Here is a 20,552-nt window from a genome sequence, read left to right on the forward strand (position 1 = left end):
AACCACGGCAGGGCTGTCTGTGTCTGTCTGAGGGCTCTAGTGCCCTTAACCACAGCAGGGCTGTCCGTGTCTGTCTGAGGGCTCTAGTGCCCTTAACCACAGCAGGGCTGTCTGTGTCTGTCTGAGGGCACTAGTGCCCTTAACCATGGCAGGGCGGTGTGTGTCTGTCTGAGGGCTCTAGTGCCCTTAACCACAGCAGGGCGGTGTGTGTCTGTCTGAGGGCACTAGTGCCCTTAACCACAGCAGGGCTGTCTGTGTCTGTCTGAGGGCACTAGTGCCCTTAACCATGGCAGGGCGGTGTGTGTCTGTCTGAGGGCTCTAGTGCCCTTAACCACAGCAGGGCTGTCCGTGTCTGTCTGAGGGCACTAGTGCCCTTAACCATGGCAGGGCGGTGTGTGTCTGTCTGAGGGCACTAGTGCCCTTAACCACAGCAGGGCTGTCTGTGTCTGTCTGAGGGCACTAGTGCCCTTAACCACAGCAGGGCTGTCCGTGTCTGTCTGAGGGCTCTAGTGCCCTTAACCACAGCAGGGCTGTCTGTGTCTGTCTGAGGGCACTAGTGCCCTTAACCACAGCAGGGCGGTGTGTGTCTGTCTGAGGGCACTAGTGCCCTTAACCATGGCAGGGCTGTCTGTGTCTGTCGGAGAGCAGGGCTCCAGTGCTAATCTCCGGGTGGGGTGGCCTAGATTCCAGTCCCGGGGAGAGAAGTCTCTAAGCGTATTATTCATAAATCACACCTGTATTAGCAGAGAAAAGATAAGGAAGGGAATGTGTGGGCAGCTGTGCTCACTGGGGTCTGTACAGATATGAGCTCTTGTGCAGTACATGATGCCCTGTATAAGTTCTGGAAAGTGTTCAGCATTGTACATATATTTTTAGATAAATACAAATAAAGTATATATTTCTTTACATACAAAGACTTGGTAGTCAGAGAGGATTGTGGCCTCTTACTGAATCCACTGGACGTGATCTGACCGGATAGCCCCCTATAAGTAACAGACTAAAATACATTTACACACTACTCAGTGGTCATAACACTTCAACACATTCACACAGCCAATAGATGGTATACAGAAAATGGTTCAATAAAATATTTTTCATCCTGTCCCAGTTTGAGTGAAAAGCAGAAACAGTAACATAGTTTATAAAGATCAATGATTTCCCCAAGAAAGACACTAGAATAAGAAAATATTACAAAAAATGTAACACAAACAACAAGAAAAAAAGCAAAATATGACATTAACCGCATGAATCAGAAAGATCCAGGAGCAATGAATATGTAAATCACTTAAGATGAATATCTGGGGAACTGGTAAGACAGATTGTTAAACTCAAGAGGTCACATTTCCATATTTCCATATTTCCATATCGCAGAGCTCTTAATTGCAGAAGAAAGACGTGTGATGCTACATGAACGAATGGCAATCGTATAAAACATCTGTATGGTATCACCCCTCCCGAAAATACCATTAATCAAACTGCACATAAGATCATATGGAATTCCCTCACTTTGGTCCTAGCTGTCTTGACAGCGGATTTTTCTGGTTGAAAAGCCGGTGCTTATGTTGTGGATGAAATGAGTGAGATATAAAGGTGTCTGAGGCTGCCAGTGAGAGTCAAATACAGAGAATAAACAGAATGTGAAAGTGACCGAGGAGACCAAGTGTGTGTGTGTGTGTGCCTGGCATGTGTGTGTGCATGCATTTGTGTGTGTGTATGTGTGTGTGTGTGTGTGTGTGTGTATGCAAGTGTGTATGTCTGTGTGTGCATGCATGTGTGTGCCTGTATTTGTGTGTGTGTGTGTGTGTGTGTGTGCGTGCCTGCGTGTGTGTGTGCATGTGTGTGTGTGCATGCGTGTGTGTGTGTGTGCGCATGCATGTGTGTGTATGTAAGTGTACGTGAGTGTGTGTGTGTGTGCGTGTGTGTTTGTGTGCGCGTGCATGCGTGTGTGTGTGTGTATGTAAGTGTACGTGAGTGTGCGTGCGCACGTGTGTGCGCGTGCATGTGCATGCACGCCTGCTTGTACGCATGTATTGATGTGCGCAGTAAGGGAGCTGGCCAAAAGCATGAAGGAATGCAGCAGGACCTTACCAATAAGAAACAGCGGGGCTATCAGCACCAAGGACAGAGCCCTGCAGCCCTCCACACAGTCCAGCCATCCCAGCCCCTGCTCCTAATCCAGCCCTGCTACCTGACCCGCACGAGGAGGCACAACAGCTGCTCCGCACTGCCTCATCAAAACGTCGCGCACAGACAAACACGGAGCCTCACAGGGGAGACAGCTGGAGGCGGTGTGTGGCAGGCTACGGACTGATTTGAGTTTGCAGAGAGAACTGCTAAGCACTCCGTCTCCTGTGTCAGCGCGAGGAAAACAAGAGCACCTCCGTACGCAGCTGCATCACACAACCCCCCCCCCAGGCCCCCCCCAGGCTCAACAGCCAACCGTCTCCTGTTTGAATGTCCCTTACACTGCTCTTAACGTTTCTTTGGTTTCATGGTAGGGAAGCACGGATGGTGCAGTGGGTAGCACTGCCGCCTCACAGCAAGGAGGTCCTGGGTTTGAATCCCCGTCGGCCGGGGCCTCTCTGTGTGGAGTTTGCATGTTCTCCCCGTGTCTGCGTGGGTTTCCTCCGGGTACTCCGGGTTCCTCCCACAGTCCAAAGACATGCATGTTAGGCTGATTTGAGAGTCTAAATTGCCCGTGGGTATGAGTGTGTGAGTGAATGGTGCCCTGTGATGGACTGGTGACCTGTCCAGGGTGTATTCCTGCCTTTCACCCAATGTATGCTGGGATAGGCTCCAGCCCCCCTGTGACCCTGTTCAGGATAAGTGGGTTAAGATAATGGATGGATGGATGGCTTCATGGTCTCCTTGTCCTTCGACATCCTGCTATGTATTTAGCATTTATTTGAAAGGGAGGGTCACATATTAGCATAGGCACGTTGTTTCATGACATCTGTACCTGATGCTAAATTCAAATGTTTGCACATTTAATAATAAATTTAAAGTCTAAAAAAATATATTATTAAATTTTTAATATGCAGTGCTACTGATTCCTATTTTATCCACCTGATACCATTTGCAAATAGAGAATGGGGTCTGTATCAGCTGGCTGAAATATAATTAAATTCAGTCAATTAAATGGTGCAAAATAACAGCATTAACATTCACAGACTGTTCGTACAGATGGTGTTTTGATTGAGGGAGTTACTGTACGTTCCAGCGTTAAGTTGTACGTCAGTCTGCGATAATATACGACTGGAATCAGAGAGGGTTATTTAATACACCCGCCTAAAATGACAATCTGTGATGTTATTTTTCAGTGTGTTTCTACACCAGTGCAATGGCATTATCTTCTCAACTCCTCCTAATCCATCGAGCGATGCAGCTCTGTTTAATCACAAATGCTCATTGTGATTCTGCATAGCGATGGCATTACGTGAGACTTCAGACTAAACCCATCCTTGGCCTTGCGGAAAGAAATTCCAAATTGGTGTCAAAACTTGAATTCAAGAAAGGACCTTACCAGAAAGAAGGAACGAACGAATGAAAGAAACAAGCACAGCCGCCTGTATGCTATGTAACCTCATGTAATGATGGCTAGTTTATTAGAAACTGCATTACTGAAGAACATCCATTTGATCTATCCAGGGCAAGAAGTAAAATTGGCACAGTGCCACTTTGGATACAGTAAAGTACTGTAAATGGGCTGCTAGGGAGGAATAGGCTCTCATACACTGACATTGACATGGATTTGCGCGTGAAGAACTGTATTCCCCAGTCTCAGGCAACGTTTAAGCGTCTATTAACCCCCGGAGGCTTACAGAGTCACACAGGAGGCAGGGTTTTCTACGGTGTTTGCACAAAGATACTGACAAACCACAGCTTGTGCCTTCAACTACAGATGGATATCCAGCGATGAGAGGTCGCGCTGGATGGCTCAGCTGTGCAAATGTGCCGCGGGCTATCCGCTGTTTGCTCTGTCCTCAGAGCTGTTAGCCAAAGCAGCCAACAGTTTCCACAGAACGCGGCGGTTAGCATCGGTGCGGTTAGCATCGGGGGTGCTATCCACGCAGTTTCAACGGCTGCTGTATCTCTCTGATGATGCTGAAGTGGAGAGCCGTGTCAGAATCGGCACACTCTCCCACTGTCGAGTATGCAAATTGTGCACAACTTATTTGCAACTTGTATATGCAATAGTAGGCAAGTGTGCTGATTAATTACTGAATTGCTGAAATTACATTACATGTCATTTGGCTGACGCTTTTATTCAAAGCGACTTACAGTTGATTTAGAGTAAGCAGGAGACAATCCTCCCCTGGAGCAATGCAGCGTTAAAGGCCTTGCTCAAGGGCCCAACGGCTGCGTGGAACTTATTGTGGCTATACCTGGGATCGAACCACCAACTTTGCGGGTCCAAGTCTTGTACCTTAACCACTATACTACAGCCCTCCTTATTCCAAGGATGACTTCACAATGTTTCACTGTTGTTTATTCTCCTTCTTCCTTGTTTAAATTTTTATTATTTTAACAAAAACAACACAAAATCCAAAGAGCCAATGAAGACACTGACACAGCCTCCCTCTCGGCTGTGATCGTCCGGGTCACCTGATGACCCAAACGCAGGGAAGGTATTTGTCTGTGGTTAACATCACCCGAAAGATGAAACTGTCCATTTTGTACGCAAGCTGACATTAAGACAGAGGCCAGAGCAATCTTACACAGCAGATCCTGCTCTCCTCAGGGCATTCAGTCCTGGGCGGTCTGCTACTCTTTTCAACTCAGTCCAGATGTTCTGAAGTGCACTTTTAAAAAATCGATCCCTGATTTCAAATTATTAAAGAAAGCTATCACTTCAAAGGAGCACTGTACACTTCCTCCATCGATTCGGCCCACTGTCAGAATCTCAGCGTTTTCAGCGGCCTAAAAAGATGCACCCATCTCAGAGATTAAATATCCATCCATCCATCCATCCATTATCTTAACCCACTTATCCTGAACAGGGTCAGAGCAGGGTGCTGGAGCCTATCCCAGCATGCATTGGGTGAAAGGCAGGAATACACCCTGGACAGGTCGCCAGTCCATCGCAGGGCACACACACCATTCACTCACACACTCATACCTACGGGCAATTTAGACTCTCCAATCAGCCTAACCTGCATGTCTTTGGACTGTGGGAGGAAACCCACGTGAACACGGGGAGAACATGCAAACTCCACACAGAGAGGCCCCGGCTGACTGGGATTCGAACTCAGGACCTCCTTGCTGTGAGACAGCAGTGCTACCCGCTGCACCATCCGTGCCGCCCGAGATTAAATATCTGTACACCAATACCACACATATGTGTAAAAAGACTTAGATTTTAGTGGACCTCAAGATGGCATAAGTAGAGCAGAAAGGTGTACTGCTATCCCACCCTAAAGCTGAACCATCTTAAGAGCCAATACATTGTGCTGCCTGCCACTATTATAGAAGTTGGGTTTTTACACTAAAGTACCGGGTGGAGATGTAAGGAGAGGAAGCAAATGCAGTTTCAGAAAAAAAAACCTCAGTTTCATGTTCTGTACGCCACGTCTACGAGCTACTAGATAGCACGCCACTCCAGACTCTTTCAGCCCTTGTCTCCATTAGCCTCATCAACACAAAACAGCGCCGTCGCCATCATCTGATTAACGACGACATCACCCCGCCCCGATATCAAGTGCTGTTGCTAAGTTACAATCGCTTCCCGGGATGGAAGAAAATGAGATCTTCAGCATGGATTGACACTCTGACCTAAATACGAGAGCACAATATCATAGACTTACGATGTGACCGCTCTCACACAAAGCAGAATCATGCGCCTCACTCAATCGCTCTGTCCTCACGATAACGACGCTACGCAGGGAAAACGATTAGCGCTTACCTGTTTCACGTGATAGGCGAAGAGCACATACTTTAGGTCAGGAGAAACAGAGTACTTTGCGACATTGTAATCGACCTAAAAGACAAGAGACACAAAGACAGAAACGTGTATTATGTGGGGTATGGACATATGGTTTTAATAATGTTAAGTGTGTTTTTTCAGGTATACTTTTACTTTCCCTAAAAAAGTGACAAAAAAATCAGAGTTAATAATATTTTTTTGTGATTTGACAATAAAGTCTTCAGTATTGGCATGTATTGACTGCCTGTATCCCACAGTAATGGCACTTACAGCTATAATTTAGTAAATGGGCCTCATGCAAGAAAATGTTTCTCTTACTTTTTTTGCACAAAGGACTATGAATGTGCCACGCTGGATTCACCAAACACACCTAACTTTAGACAGCTGTCCTAAATGAGTGTACTTACAAAGGTGCTGTTTGCCAACACCACCACAATCTCGTTGGTGAGGACATTGAGCCTGATGACCTGGCCATCCCGGTTCCTGTACACAACATCGGACTCTGGGAAGAGAGGAGGGTATTATTACATTACAAGGCATTTAGCAGACGCTCTTATCCAGAGCGACGCATAACGAAGTGCAGATCAAACACAGGAACAAGTGTGAAGAGGACCTGTAAGAGCATTGTCATAAATACAGTTATTTATATGTGGTGGATCAGTGTGTCGCCTCACAGCAAGAAGGTCCTGGGCTCGAATCCTGAGTTTGCCCGCACTGCGAATAGGGTGTGTGTGTGTGAGTGTGAGTGAATGGTGTGTGCGTGCCCTGCAACGGACTGGCAGCCTGTTCAGGGTGTGTCCTCGTCTCTTGCCCAATGCATGCTGGGATGTGCGCCAGCAGAAATAAGCGGGTGAGATAATGGACGGATAGATGAATCCATATTTTCTACATATTTCGTGTGATTGCTGGGTCCCTTTGATATGAGTTACTGCTGAGGATATGAGAAGACACGCCGCCATGTGAAAACAGCCTTTGCTATGGGAATGAAAGCAAAGCCTCTAAGTGTCTGCGAAATGAGAAACCGGGGCCCGCACTGAGAGGCAGCACACTTAGCATCTCGTACCAGGAATAGAGATAAAAAGGGCTAAACGAGAACGGCTGTCAGACTTGCACTGAAGTGAATGTATTAACAGGACACGGTCACAAATACACGCCACTTTCATTCTGCGAGTCTGAACATAATTAAGCATTTCTAAGAGGAAAGAGATGTCTTAACAAGATGCCTCCTCTTCAGCTATTTAAATAAAATGCAGAAAGTGTAAAATGTTAAACGCTTTCTACAATCACAGCAAAGTCACGGTCATGCCAAACAAACACAGTGAATCTGCAAGAGTAGAAATACGAATTTTAAATACAAATAGCAGGTAAAGATAGTTTCGCAACCAGGAAATGGGCAGAATAGGTGTATTTATTGAATGAAGGGCAAATCAGGCAGGCAAACATTCCAAGCACAGGGCAAACAGGTACAGCAGAGGGAATCAAACTCATGGTAGGGGTCATAGGTAAAAGTCCAAGCACAGGGCAAACAGGTACAGCAAGGATGATCCAATACGTAGTCGAGGTCACAAGCGGAAGTCCAAACACAATAAGGCAGTAGAGAACATAATCCAAAAGTCCAATCAAAGTTTGGTAACAGGCAATCAAAAGTAACAGAAGGATAATCCAAAGAATGGTAGACAGTGTACACAAAGGAGGTCAGACCACCATTCTTTGAAAACTTCCACCAACAATCATTCCACCGTCAAAAGTCACTTGGATCACATTTTTCTCCATTCTGACGGTTGATGAGAACATTAACTGCAGCTGCTGACCCGTATCTACACGATTCTTATGCATTGCACTGCTGCCACACAATTAGACAATGGCTGATTAGATAATTGCGTGAATAAGTAGGTGTAAGAAAGTAAAAAAAAATGAAATAAAGTGCTCGGTGAGTGTATATCTGTGAATAATGTGAGTCAATGTTGCAATGTCTTTTCTCTTCTTGAATAGGGGGGCGATTGGTAACAGCGTCGTTGTCCATTTCCTGTTGAACATGCATGGCGGCACAGCAGTGCATGGTGGGACTGAAATGACAGGCTCCCTCCTCTCAAAATACCAACCGCGATGGCGCCCACTCCACACCCAGCGCACAATGCAGCACATTGTGTTCTGCAACATCACTTACATGGCCAGGGATCAAGTGGCAGACACTGCCTGGCACTCACAAAGCAATCCTAGGTATTGAAACTGAGAACAAAGACGTACAATATAAAACTGTATGTATTGTTAAACATAAATTCAGGGCTAATAGACACATAATACAGGAAGTACTGTGCGGCACAGCTGCAACTCAAGGCTGATTTGCACACGGGGCCAACAAAAATAAAAAATAATTACACATTTACAGCACAACTTAATGTTTCGTAATGAGGAGAAATCGGGTCAACAAACTGTTTTTCATTCACAGTTGGCTCTAGGAGAGAGAGAGAAAGAAGGTGACAGTGAAGAGAAGAGGGGAGAGAAGAGAGTGGTAATGTAAGAGGAATGAATGCTAACTGCTGTTACGAACTGAGCTTGACATTGACAAACACATTTAAACAAGTGCTAGATGCAACAAAAAAACATTACTTAGAGAACAGGGAACAGCAGTTAAAGCCGACTGCCTTCTTAGACTGGTCAATAAAATCAGCGAGAGCCATTAAAACTACTGGTACAATCTTCTGCAGGTTTAATCTAATCCAAAGCGCATTTACTTATTTACTACAACTTAGTAAGAATGCTGAATAGCATCTTAATACAGTATATGTCCGGGCTTGGTTGTGAAAACGTGTACGTAGTGTATGCTAATCATGCCGTATACTAAAAATATCTTTCAGGTCCATTTCCAAGGCAAAGAGAAATCCATCACAACCCTCATGGCGATCTCTGATAAAATCGACTAATCGTTGCAGCAGTTCATCACGTCTGCAATTTACTGCAGAACAGGGAAATGTACGTATGCGTGAATTAATTTCGGCAAATGATTAATTTCCAAAACCGGATCCAATTAGAAGTTCTGTTCCGACAGTGGCGTTGGTCCTCAGCAGCAGATTGGCACACTAGTTCAGATTTAAAACTGGATTACAGAACAAAATGCACTTGCTAAAAATGAACTTTTTCTTTCTTTCTGAAAGTAATGAAAATCACATTTCAAATTTAAGAAAGAGACAAGCTAATACGATAGCTTGCTCTTCTTCAATCGCATTCAGAGAGACAGCCTGGGCTAATCACTAATAGATTGAAGTAAGTTGATTTGATTTAGTCAGCCAATTAACTGTGAAGCTTAAAGGCTGTGGTACTGGGAAAGTTCTCACCTTTTGACTGAAAACAGAGCCAGTGCTAGAAAATGATGAAAATGCCAACAGAGGTTAAAAAAAAGAGGTTAAAGCTCAGTAACAAGTAACAAAAAATTACTTTTACTATTTTTTGAAAAATTACACATTTTGTGGACGTATCTTGTGGCTGCTAATAAGGGCTCAACTGCACTAAAAAGGCTAATGGAATGCAGGCCAACACGGAGCATGCCCCTCGTGCACATGAAACAAACGTGAAACGTTAGGACAGTGCTCCTGGCACTTTGAGGGACACCTGGCTAAGAACATCAGGATGTAGAGGCCAGCAGGGTTTCCCCGAAGTACACTTACACTAAAATCCGTTCATTGGGAAATGCCAACCAATACAGAAGAAACCAGGCAGAGAAATCACAAGGAAGAAGGAATGCGACGTTACATTACAGTCATTTAGCCAACGCTTCTATCCAAAGTGACTTACAGTTGATTGGACTAAGCAGGGGACAATCCTCCCTGGAGTATTATTGGGCCTGTGTATTACATTAGTTATTTATCTGACGCTTTTATCCAAAGTGACTTACAGTTGATTAGACTAAGCAGGGACCAATCCCCCCTGGAGCAATGTGGGGTTAAGGGCCTTGCTCAAGGGCCCACAGCCGCACTGATCTTATTTTGGCTACCCTGGGGTTTGAACCAACAACCTTCTGGGTCCCAGTGATGTAGCAGAGACCCTAGGCTATAAGCTGTCCCTGTGGTTCAGAAAGGCCTTCAGGGCAGGGGAAAATGCAGGGTCTAGTCCACAGGTGTCAAACTCCAGTCCTGGAGGGCCACTGGTTGAGTGTCTGCTGGTTTTTGGGGTGTTCTGGGCACCCATAGTTCATTCAAGTCACTGATTGGTTAGAGTTTCCACACGCCTTGTTCTCAAGTCCTTAATTGGCAGCTGCTTGAAAGGACACCACAAAAACCCGCAGACACAGCGGCCCCCTGGGAATTCAGCTTGGGACCCCTGCTCTAGTCAGTTTCCGAGCGAGACGCCCTGATAAAGTGTGCAATATTTTCTGCACCTGGCTACATTACATCTCCCAGTCCTGCACTGGACTGCAATTGATCTACCGCTGCTACTCCGTACAAATATGTGGTATTGAATTATACTGTAATGGGCATGCAGAAAAAACAACATTATCCATTAAGCATCATCCGTTCTATGGGCAGGCGAGGATAATATCAGGGACTATCAGGAAAATCTTATCAGAAATTTATTTACATTATTGGCATTTGGCAGACACTCTTATCCAGAGCGACGAACAATTGATTAGACTAAGCAGGGGACAATCCTCCCCAGGAGCAATGCAGGGCTAAGGGCCTTGCTCAAGGGCCCAACGGCTGTGTGCGTCTTATTGTGGCTACACTGAGATTCGAACCACCAAGCTCGCCACCAACCTTGCCTGTCCCAGTCATTTACCTTGACCGCTACGCTACAGGCCGCCCTGTTTTCATTTTTCATTCTATAGTTAAGGAATAAGGGCATGTGTCCGTATTTGTCATAGCTGTGTGACAAATGGAAGTCTCAGTTACCCATGGAAAGTGAATTGCATTTGCTCTGCGTGTCGTGTCTAGACAACACCCTGTTTGCAGGTTGCATATCCTGATAACTCAAAACCAGATCAGAAGCTCTGGAATATGAAAAATTCTATATCTCCATGGAGACCAGTTATTCAGGATTCTGATGCTTATTGATGCTATCCTTGAACGCAAAAATGCAACCCAACAATGGGATGAAAGTATAATTATAATAATGATGTGCTTAGAAACAGCAAGGGCACCAATGTATGGCTCATTTAAAGGTACAATACGTCAGATTTTTGTGTTAAAACATTGTTACAAGACCATTGTAAATCCTTTCCTATCATTGAAAAAGGCTCACTGACACTCACTCACTCACCCTCTGCCTGTGCTTAAATTTGGGTTTAAAAATATGGAGTTGGCAGGCTGGCACTCTGTACCAAAACATTGTATAGCTTACATTACATTACATTAAAGGCATTTGGCAGACGCTCTTATCCAGAGCGACGTACAACAAAGTGCATACCCATAACCAGGGATAAGTGCGCTGAAAGACCCTAGAGGGAAGTACAATTTCAACTGCTACCTGTACAACAAACAAACAAATAAACAAACAAACAACAAAGCAAGAGTGACCAAACTTAACTATCCAAACACTGCTTACCTAGCCAACTAAAAATACCGATACACAAAGTCTTACACTACACTATAGCTGTACAATAATTCAAGCTCATTGGTTGAAGATTGGTTCTAATTGCCACAGCCAATGGCGCAGGGATAAACAGTGTTGTACAGTTTTAGTGTGTTTGTTGCCGCAATTCCTATTTTGACCTTTAGAAGTCCGAAATGACCTACTGTACCTTTATGACTGACCTATTCTCTGTAACATGCCCAGCAACAGGCTGTGAACGTCCACACAAATACTGTATAAACAGGACTGTTTGATTTTGAATCCAATTATTTCAAAATCTAACGTCAACTTCCATCTTATAACTCTAACATGTATCCTCCAAACACCCATCGTATAATTGCTTGCGCACCATTATATATTTGATTATTCATATAATCAATTTTTTATTAACGTTCTGGAATGGTAACCTGTTTGAATTCTGCAGGATTCAATGCCTTTGAGCCACCTGAAACGCTATAGCGAATGTCCAGCATTACACCTTATATTTACATTTACATTTACATTTTAGTCATTTAGTAGACTTTTTAATCCAAAGCGATTTACAAGTGCAAAGGATCTTCCACAGATTAAAGCATCAAATCCATAACTAGTTATGGAAGGGCTCTTCTAAACAAAAGGACAACAGTCATCATAAGTGCAATATATATTAAATAAATAAATAAATTTGGGTTTGACAAGAGGGATATCGGAAGGGGGGGGGGGAATCAGGAGGGAGGACTAAGGTATAGTCTGAAAAAAGGTGTGTTTTTAGTCTGCGGAACAGTACACCACCCTGGAACATTAAAGCGTTTGACTTTTTCCCAGCCACAATGGCCAATGATCTGGTCCGGATTTCATACCAGACCACGGGGCACAACCATGCATTAGAGTGCCTTAACATGATGAGCTTTTCAGCAGCGCTGGGGAAATGTTTTTTTTTTAAAATAGTGATAACCAAGTGATGCCCAAATGGAAGCTCTGTTTGTCTTTTATTTCAGAAACTATTGGATTTCAGATGATCTGATTATACTGCTGGCATTGGGACTTGTCTGCCATAACACACATTGTGATATAATCACAGAACATAAATCATAAATCGACCGTGGAAGGAATTTTGGGAGAAAAGCATAGCATTTTCTCCATGGCCGTCCGTGGGTGCATCGGCGTTATGGAAGACGGTGGGAATACCTTCAGAAATTAAATCATTAAATCAGGCTTTGAATTTTTAATAGAAACTTTCAAGTCAGGTCCTCATTATGTACTTTGCATTTGAAAAGCATTTCCTTAATTTAATGTATTAAATTGACCTCCTTAAACCAGTGTTGGATGTACTGATCAAATTAATACATTAATTTTAAGAAATTACTTGATGAGAAGGAAATTTCATTATTTCTGAGCGACACTGTGGTCTCCAGCCTTGTTTAGAGTGAGAAGGGGATTCTTACCTGGCCGTAGAGCCTCATATCTAAACAGGCAGCCCTGTCCATGAGCACAGAATATTATGATAATAGAATGAAGCAGTTTGACTGGTGAGAATGATTCATGTTATTCCTGCAGATTCTACTTTGATAAGTACAGGGTCTTGCAATGAGCCTTGTAAGAGCCTTGCAATATGTTCAGGTGACCCTCTAACGGGGGGGTCACATCTTGGAATCCACAAACCCGTTTTCATTTCTTCACAACAAAACCAGCTCTAAATTCTGCCTCTTACATAACTGTCCGTAGATTAATCTGAGAAACAGGACGTGCAGTCAGTTAGCATCAGAATCAGCTTGATGGATGCTCAAAGCAATGAACGCACTATATTTCCCTTCAAAAAGACTTCTATTCAATTAAAAGCGGATTATCTGATAGGTGCGCTGAGTCACTGTGATGGCGCCTCGTCTTCGCGATGCGGGGGATGTCTAGAGAACGTGTTTTGGCATGGAGGCCTTTTTGTTTTCCCCAGACACTAAATAAATGTATTCAGCTGTCAACTCTGATCCATCAGCCGGCACTTTGATCTCGAACGCGTGCACAATCTCGCAATAGAAGCGCTTCTCTAAGTTTGCACGATTACCGATCTCCCGTGCACAGAAGAGAACAGGACCTGCGATATCCCTGAACGCTGACAAACCTCTGCCCGAAGAAATCAAGGGCATCAATTATGTTGCCGCTTTCATATCTTGCGATTTAATATTTGCACTCTTCTGCCGATAATATTTCATAGGGCTGCACTCCATGGAGAGTGAGCCTTCTGTTTACCTGCGAGCCAGCCAAAACAGCGAAGCAAAACAGAGGAGCAAAACACACAAGCATTAAGGTAAACAACAGCGCTGTATTAATGTATAAAATATGAGGAACACCCTCTCGCGCAATCCATTCTTCATGTTCACGTCAGTAAGACCCTGCCTGTCCCTGTGTACCTGCACCTGGCAGGATCTCCATTCCCGCGGCTACGGGGGTAATCACTGCTCTCAATTTACGGACATTACACACGCCTCAAAGTCAATCTGATTACAATTATCGCACAATGGGAGTGGAGTGTGCGTCGGAAGAACTCTTGGCAAGCTCACTGCACATCGTGATGAGGTTGAGAGGATTTCATTGAGCGATTCCCCCCCTGAAAACAGTGCTATCGTACGCGAGTGAAACAGACCAAACAAAGGAGGGAAAAGTCACTCGCCGCAGGGACATCTTCAACACAACCATTACTGCTTATCCAGAGGAGACACGGAAGGCCACTGTGCAGGGTTTCATCACCATGTTCGTTATTTGGCGCACGGCAGTTTTCCAGGGGATGTGTCTTACTCGGCGTTCAGTAGCTGTTCAATAGCTTACAGCCTAGTCTATCATTTTCCGGGACCACAGAAATATTTCCAGGACATTTTGTCAATTTTCTAATTTTCCACGTGTTTTCCGTGACTGGTCTACATATTTCTGACTGGGAACCCTGGAAAAGAAGCAGTTTTCCAGGGGATGTGTCATAGTCAAGGGCTCAGTCGCTGTGTCCCTGCTCAGTGGCTGTCACTCTATAAGGCTTTATAAGCCTTTATACACAATGTGCAAGCATCATAACCTATCAAAAACTTTGTGCTGCCATGTGATCTCAGCAGCTAACAAAAACTAAGGAAGCTGAGAATGATGCAATCTCAGCTCTAATACTGTTCAAAAGCTTATAGGCTAGTCTACAATTTTCAAGAACCACACAAATATTTCCAGGACATATTGTCAATTTTCTTATTTTCCAGGTGTTTTCCTTGACTGGAGAACTAGTCTATACATTTCCGACTGAGAACACTGGAAAATGGCAGTTGACTGAAATTCCTGGAACCAGGACAAAACTGTCATAATATTCCTAAGATTGGGAAAATACAATCACAACTACCACATGCCTGAGACATTGCACCCGATTGTCCCCCTTGACTGTGGTCCTGAGGACACATATTGTAGTAATCTGTAATAAGTTTGTTAATTAGCTGACACATTTATCCAAAGCAACTGACTGTTGATTAGACTAAGCAGGGGATAGCCTCCCCTGGAGCAATGCGGGGTTAAGGGTCTTGCTCAAGGGCCCAACAGCTGCACAGATCTTATTGCGGCTACGCTAGGGCTTGAACCACCAACCTTCCAGGTCCCAGTCAAGCACCTTAGCTGCTAGACTACAGGCACCTTAGCCGCAAGGTTACAGGCACCTTAGACACCAGGCTACAGGCACCTTAGACACCAGGCTACAGGCACCTTAGCCGCTAGTCTACAGGCACCTTAGCCACTGGGCTACAGGCACCTTAGCCGCTAGTCTACAGGCACCTTAGCCACTGGGCTACAGGCATCTTAGCCGCTAGTCTACAGGCATCTTAGCCGCTGGGCTACAGGCATCTTAGCCGCTAGTCTACAGGCACCTTAGCCGCTGGGCTACAGGCATCTTAGCCGCTGAGCTACAGGCATCTTAGCCGCTAGTCTACAGGCACCTTAGCCGCTGGGCTACAGGCATCTTAGCCGCTAGGCTACAGGCACCTTAGGCGCAAGGTTACAGGCACGTTAGCCGCTAGGCTACAGGCATCTTAGGCACAAGGCTACAGGCACGTTAGGCACAAGGCTACAGGCACGTTAGCCGCTAGGCTACAGGCACCTTAGCCGCTGGGCTACAGGCATCTTAGCCGCTGAGCTACAGGCATCTTAGCCGCTAGTCTACAGGCACCTTAGCCGCTGGGCTACAGGCATCTTAGCCGCTAGGCTACAGGCACCTTAGGCGCAAGGTTACAGGCACGTTAGCCGCTAGGCTACAGGCATCTTAGCCACTAGGCTACAGGCACCTTAGGCACAAGGCTACAGGCACGTTAGCCGCTAGGCTACAGGCACCTTAGCCGCTAGGCTACAGGCACCTTAGCCGCACGGTTACAGGCACCTTAGACACAAGGCAACAGGCTCCCAAATTGGGAACTGGTGTGCCTTTCCTATTATACCCGACCCCATGTGCGTATGATTGGTGGATTGTGGGAAGACAGTGTCTTGGCTCCAAGCCTCAGGTTTTAATTGTTCCTCCGGGGGCAGCGGGGAGACAGGCATGTGGTCGTTACATGCTTCGCAGAACCACTTTAATTAGGTCCTGGAGCAGCTCCGGACTCGCGGAGACGTTACGAGCCGCACCCGTCCGATTCTGGATCCCATACGGATCAATCAACACCTGACTCATCTGAAATACCCACAATAAGTGTTGCATTCCTGCATACTGTCCACACAATTACTTTTTTGGGACCGTTCACATCCTACCAAAAACAGTGATTGTGAAAAAAGCGAATCATTAACTGAGTGAATTGTAAGGACATTTTTAAAGCTCACTCCTCACTTTTTAACCTAGTTGAGAATGTCCAGCAGTATGCTGCAGTATTCAGCACCGCAGGGACCTGCACTACATTACATTACATTAAATCACATTACATTTACATTAATGACATTGGGCAGAAGCTCGTATCCAGAGCCACGCACAGTTGATTAGACTAAGCAGGAGACAATTAAGGGCCTTGCCCAAAGGCCGAACAGCTGTGCGGACCGGACTGGTGGCTGCACCGGGGGATCGAACCACCGACCTTGCGGGTCCCAGTCATGGACCTTAACCACCACGCTACAATCCGCCCTACCTACCCGGGAGAGCAGAGACCTGCACTCTCTACTCAGAGCTGCAGGGGCGCGCACTCCCTACTCAGGAGTGCAGACAGAAGTACTCGCTCTCCTCCAACGCCTTCGACACACGCGGCACAAAACACTTCTCGTCACCCCACGACTAGCACGTCAGGCTCACGCAGAGATGCGCTGGGGGAAGAGAGAGCACGAAGGGGCAGTTTATAGCGCAGCGACAGAGCGTGGTCGTGCGGTGCATGTCGCTGGTGACTGGAGTGCGTTTATGCTGCAGTGAGTTTATAGAAGGACCACAGTCAACGTCGGGTGACAACAAAACATTCTTCGTTATGCGATGTCAGTCGAGCGACGCCCTGTCGATGGTCTATATACTGGCCGTTAGACCGTCCGAATCTACCCACTATCTGCCTACTATTGAGAACACGAGTCTACAACTTGAGTATACATTTGAGTATGCAGTATAAGCGTATACTCAATAGTAGGCAACTGCGCTGATTCGGACGCGGCCCAAAAGTTGAAAGGTGAACTTGCAGGCAGCTGATGAACCAGTAGGGGTTGATAAAGAGATCCCTATCAGTATAAACCATCCTAACCAATACAACTGGACAATTAAATAACAGAACACATTTGTTCTGGGAACCGCAATAGCAGTTCCTCTCCAAGGTCTTTTAAACTAGTATTTCTGTCTCTGCTTACCAAAATTAAGAACAGAATGTACGGTCCAGCTAGAAATAAAAGTCTTTCAGAATGCTAGTACATACTGTAGGCAGACTGCACAAGCTGGGCGTGAGGTCACTGTGAAGCACATCATGACCAATTTCCACTGGCTACTGCTCACGTACAAGAAATGTAACAACAACTCCCAGCCATATCTGTAATGTAATTATATTTAAGAATTAACAGTCGGCTGGCCTTGCATCCGTTTGCTGAACGGTACAGATGAGCTCTCTGTGGGGAAGGTACCGTAGTGCAGTTATATCTGTTCTGCGGAGCAGAAGTGACCTACATGCCTGATGGAAAGGTCCTGGTATTCTGACCCCAGGCTTCCTCCCACCTCTGAGATGTCTGACCTCCAGAGGAGGGGTCAGAGAACCATCCTTTGGAGAAAACCAGATCACCAGTCACCAGATTTTCTCCACCATGGAAATTGCAGTCTACCATTTTGTGAAATGACACAGCACGCTGTGTACTTCATAACAGTATGCATTTTATGTATTTATGTACGTATTTATTTTTCTTACTAGGTACAGTGCACATTCATCAACATTTCCAGTTTCCACATCAATGTAAATGTTTTGGCTAATGAGCTCATTCTCATCTGTCGTCCCTAACCTGCATGTCTTTGGACTGTGGGAGGAAACTGGAGTACCCGGAGGAAATCGGACCTGGTGAGAACACGCAAAGTCCACACAGACACGGGGAGAACACGCAAACTCCACACAGACACGGGGTTTGAATTTTTAATTACACGGCTCCACTGTATGGGGCTTATTTTGCGGAAGCAGGTTAACACATCGTGACTTTATGCATTTATGCAGATATTCTTGGTAAAATATGTATTTTTCATAATCATGCCACCAATTCAATCTACAAGATAAAGGTCAGTCCAATGCTGAGATGGTGAGCAGGCTGTCCTCTCCACCACAGAATGGAAAAACCACGCCACCTACACTGCCCAACGGTTGGTCTAATTTACATATGGTAAATGGTCAGCATTCATACAGCACCTTTATCCAAAGCACTGTACAATTGATGCTTCTCATTCGCCCATTCATACACACACTGACACACCAACGGCGATTGGCTGCCATGCAAGGTACCAACCAGCTCATCAGGAGCCTTTGGGGGTTAAGTGTCTTGCTCAAGAACACTTCGACACACCCAGGGTGGGATCCGAACCGGCAACCCTCCAACTGCCAGACAACTGCCAGACGACTGCTCTTACCACCTGAGCCACTGTCGCCCCAAACATTAATTATGCTACGTCAGCGACTTTCACTTCTGTTTTATTGCTGCATGTCGGTTATACTTATTCATATTTTTTCTGGACAATACTGCCGAAGACAGGTGTGGAGTTTGCCAGAGGCTTCCGTCAGGCTCTGGTCTCTAATCCATCTGTCAAAGTCAACCCTCGCATAGATCTCTTCCCCACGAATACCATGGAGCAAGTTGATACTCGCCTTCATTTTGTCTGTGCCTTAAACAGAGTGTGATTATTTTTGACGACAGACACTGCACATACGTTCAGCATTCAGAAACATAACCAATCAGTTTACTTACAAGGCGGGGGTTTGACATTATACAGAAATTCAAACGTAAGCCCTCTCTTTCTGTTTGGTTACTGTAGCTGCTTGCCCATGTTTCCATGGCAGCAGTTTAAACGGGGCAGGGCTGTATATAGTTTTTTTTTCCACAATGCAACAGAGTGCAACAACTCATGGTGAGTTGAAGTGCATGCTTTCCTGTTTGCAGTTCAGCAGAAATCCCTGCACTGATGTGAGGAAGATACTGCCAATGTTCTGGAAGAGTATGAATGTGCCCTTGGGGCATAGGATAAAGTAAAATGTCAACATGGCAAAAGAAAGTACCTGTACGTAGCATGGGTTAGGTTTTTTTTTTTACTTTGGATCAGAACATAAACACACCTTTACATACAGTACACAGCGTTCTTTGAAAGAAATTGAACATGAAGCCTTGTGAGGGTTCACTTCTGAAAAGACACAGTAGTTAAGATGCTGGTAGAATACTTATAAATGGTTGCTCAGTTCCTTATCAGGGAGTTCAAAACACAAATGTAATTATATGGCACTGGCTAAATATTTTCCTTCAAACTCCTTTCATGAAGTTCAATCAAACAATTATTTATAAATGATATTCCTATACAGGAATATATTTTAACCACTTTTGAGAAATGCAATGTAACATTGTCACGATACGGGGTACCCACTAAATAAGTTGCAGATATTACCTGCGAATGATTAGCAGATTAAGCGGCACAGAGTTTGTTTTGAGGTCACCTTCTGCACGTCACGCATCGTGAACAATCAGGGCCACGCAAGGTAGACTTCGACTGGCGGCCATTTCTGCTGCCTAACCGGCCGGCTGAAGCCTGCCAGATCGGACTCCCCGTGCAATACATCACTGTTCCCCCTCATTCCGCAGCGCTAGGCAACCAGGTGGGGACGGAACGAGCGGCCGGCGTCGTTAGGGCTCCGCTTAATTAGTCCGTGCTCACAGCTGCGTGGCGGTACACACTGAGCGAACACGGCGAAGGCACGCCGCGACCGTCGTCATGGGGATGTGGGGCGGCCGCGGCGGGAAAACGAACCCGGTGAACGTCTGAGATCACCGATCACCGACCAACAGTGACGGGTGATGCTGCCTGCTGTGTGTTATAAATGGAGGAGGGGGGATGGGGTGGGGTGGGGGGGGGGGTTAGCAGGGAGATATTTACATTTTGGGAGGAAGATTCTACATATGGACGTGGGGGTGTTTTTGAGGGCCCTGGCCCTGGCGTGGGGGTGTTTTTGAGGGCCCTGGCCCTGGCCCTGGCGTGGGGGTGTTTTTGAGGGCCCTGGCCCTGGTGTGGGGGTGTTTTTGAGGGCCCTGGCCCTGGCCCTGACGTGGGGGTGTTTCTGAGGGCCCTGGCCCTGGCCCTGGCATGGGGGTGTTTTTGAGGGCCCTGGCCCTGGCGTGGGGGTGTTTTTGAGGGCCCTGGCCCTGGCCCTGGCGTGGGGATGTTTTTGAGGGCCCTGGCCCTGGCGTGGGGGTGTTTTTGAGGGCCCTGGCCCTGGCCCTGGCGTGGGGGTGTTTTTGAGGGCCCTGGCCCTGGCGTGGGGGTGTTTTTGAGGGCCCTGGCCCTGGCGTGGGGGTGTTTTTGAGGGCCCTGGCCCTGGCGTGGGGGTGTTTTTGAGGGCCCTGGCCCTGGCCCTGACGTGGGGGTGTTTTTGAGGGCCCTGGCCCTGGC

General features: G+C 46.0%; 1 protein-coding gene across 2 annotated transcripts in view; it reads right to left on the reverse strand.

Moving 5' to 3' along the window:
- Positions 1 to 20,552, reverse strand: part of LOC133123802 (inactive dipeptidyl peptidase 10-like) — a 136,967-nt gene that overhangs the window by 36,700 nt on the left and 79,715 nt on the right. For both annotated transcript variants that reach the window (XM_061234370.1, XM_061234371.1), the window contains exons 4-5: positions 6,331 to 6,425; positions 5,903 to 5,977 (exon numbers count right to left, since the gene is read on the reverse strand). In XM_061234370.1, the coding sequence (XP_061090354.1) occupies positions 5,903 to 5,977; positions 6,331 to 6,425 (170 nt within the window). The remainder of the gene's footprint in view (positions 1 to 5,902; positions 5,978 to 6,330; positions 6,426 to 20,552) is intronic.

This window comes from Conger conger, chromosome 3 (assembly GCF_963514075.1).
Source record: "Conger conger chromosome 3, fConCon1.1, whole genome shotgun sequence".
NCBI lineage: Eukaryota > Metazoa > Chordata > Actinopteri > Anguilliformes > Congridae > Conger > Conger conger.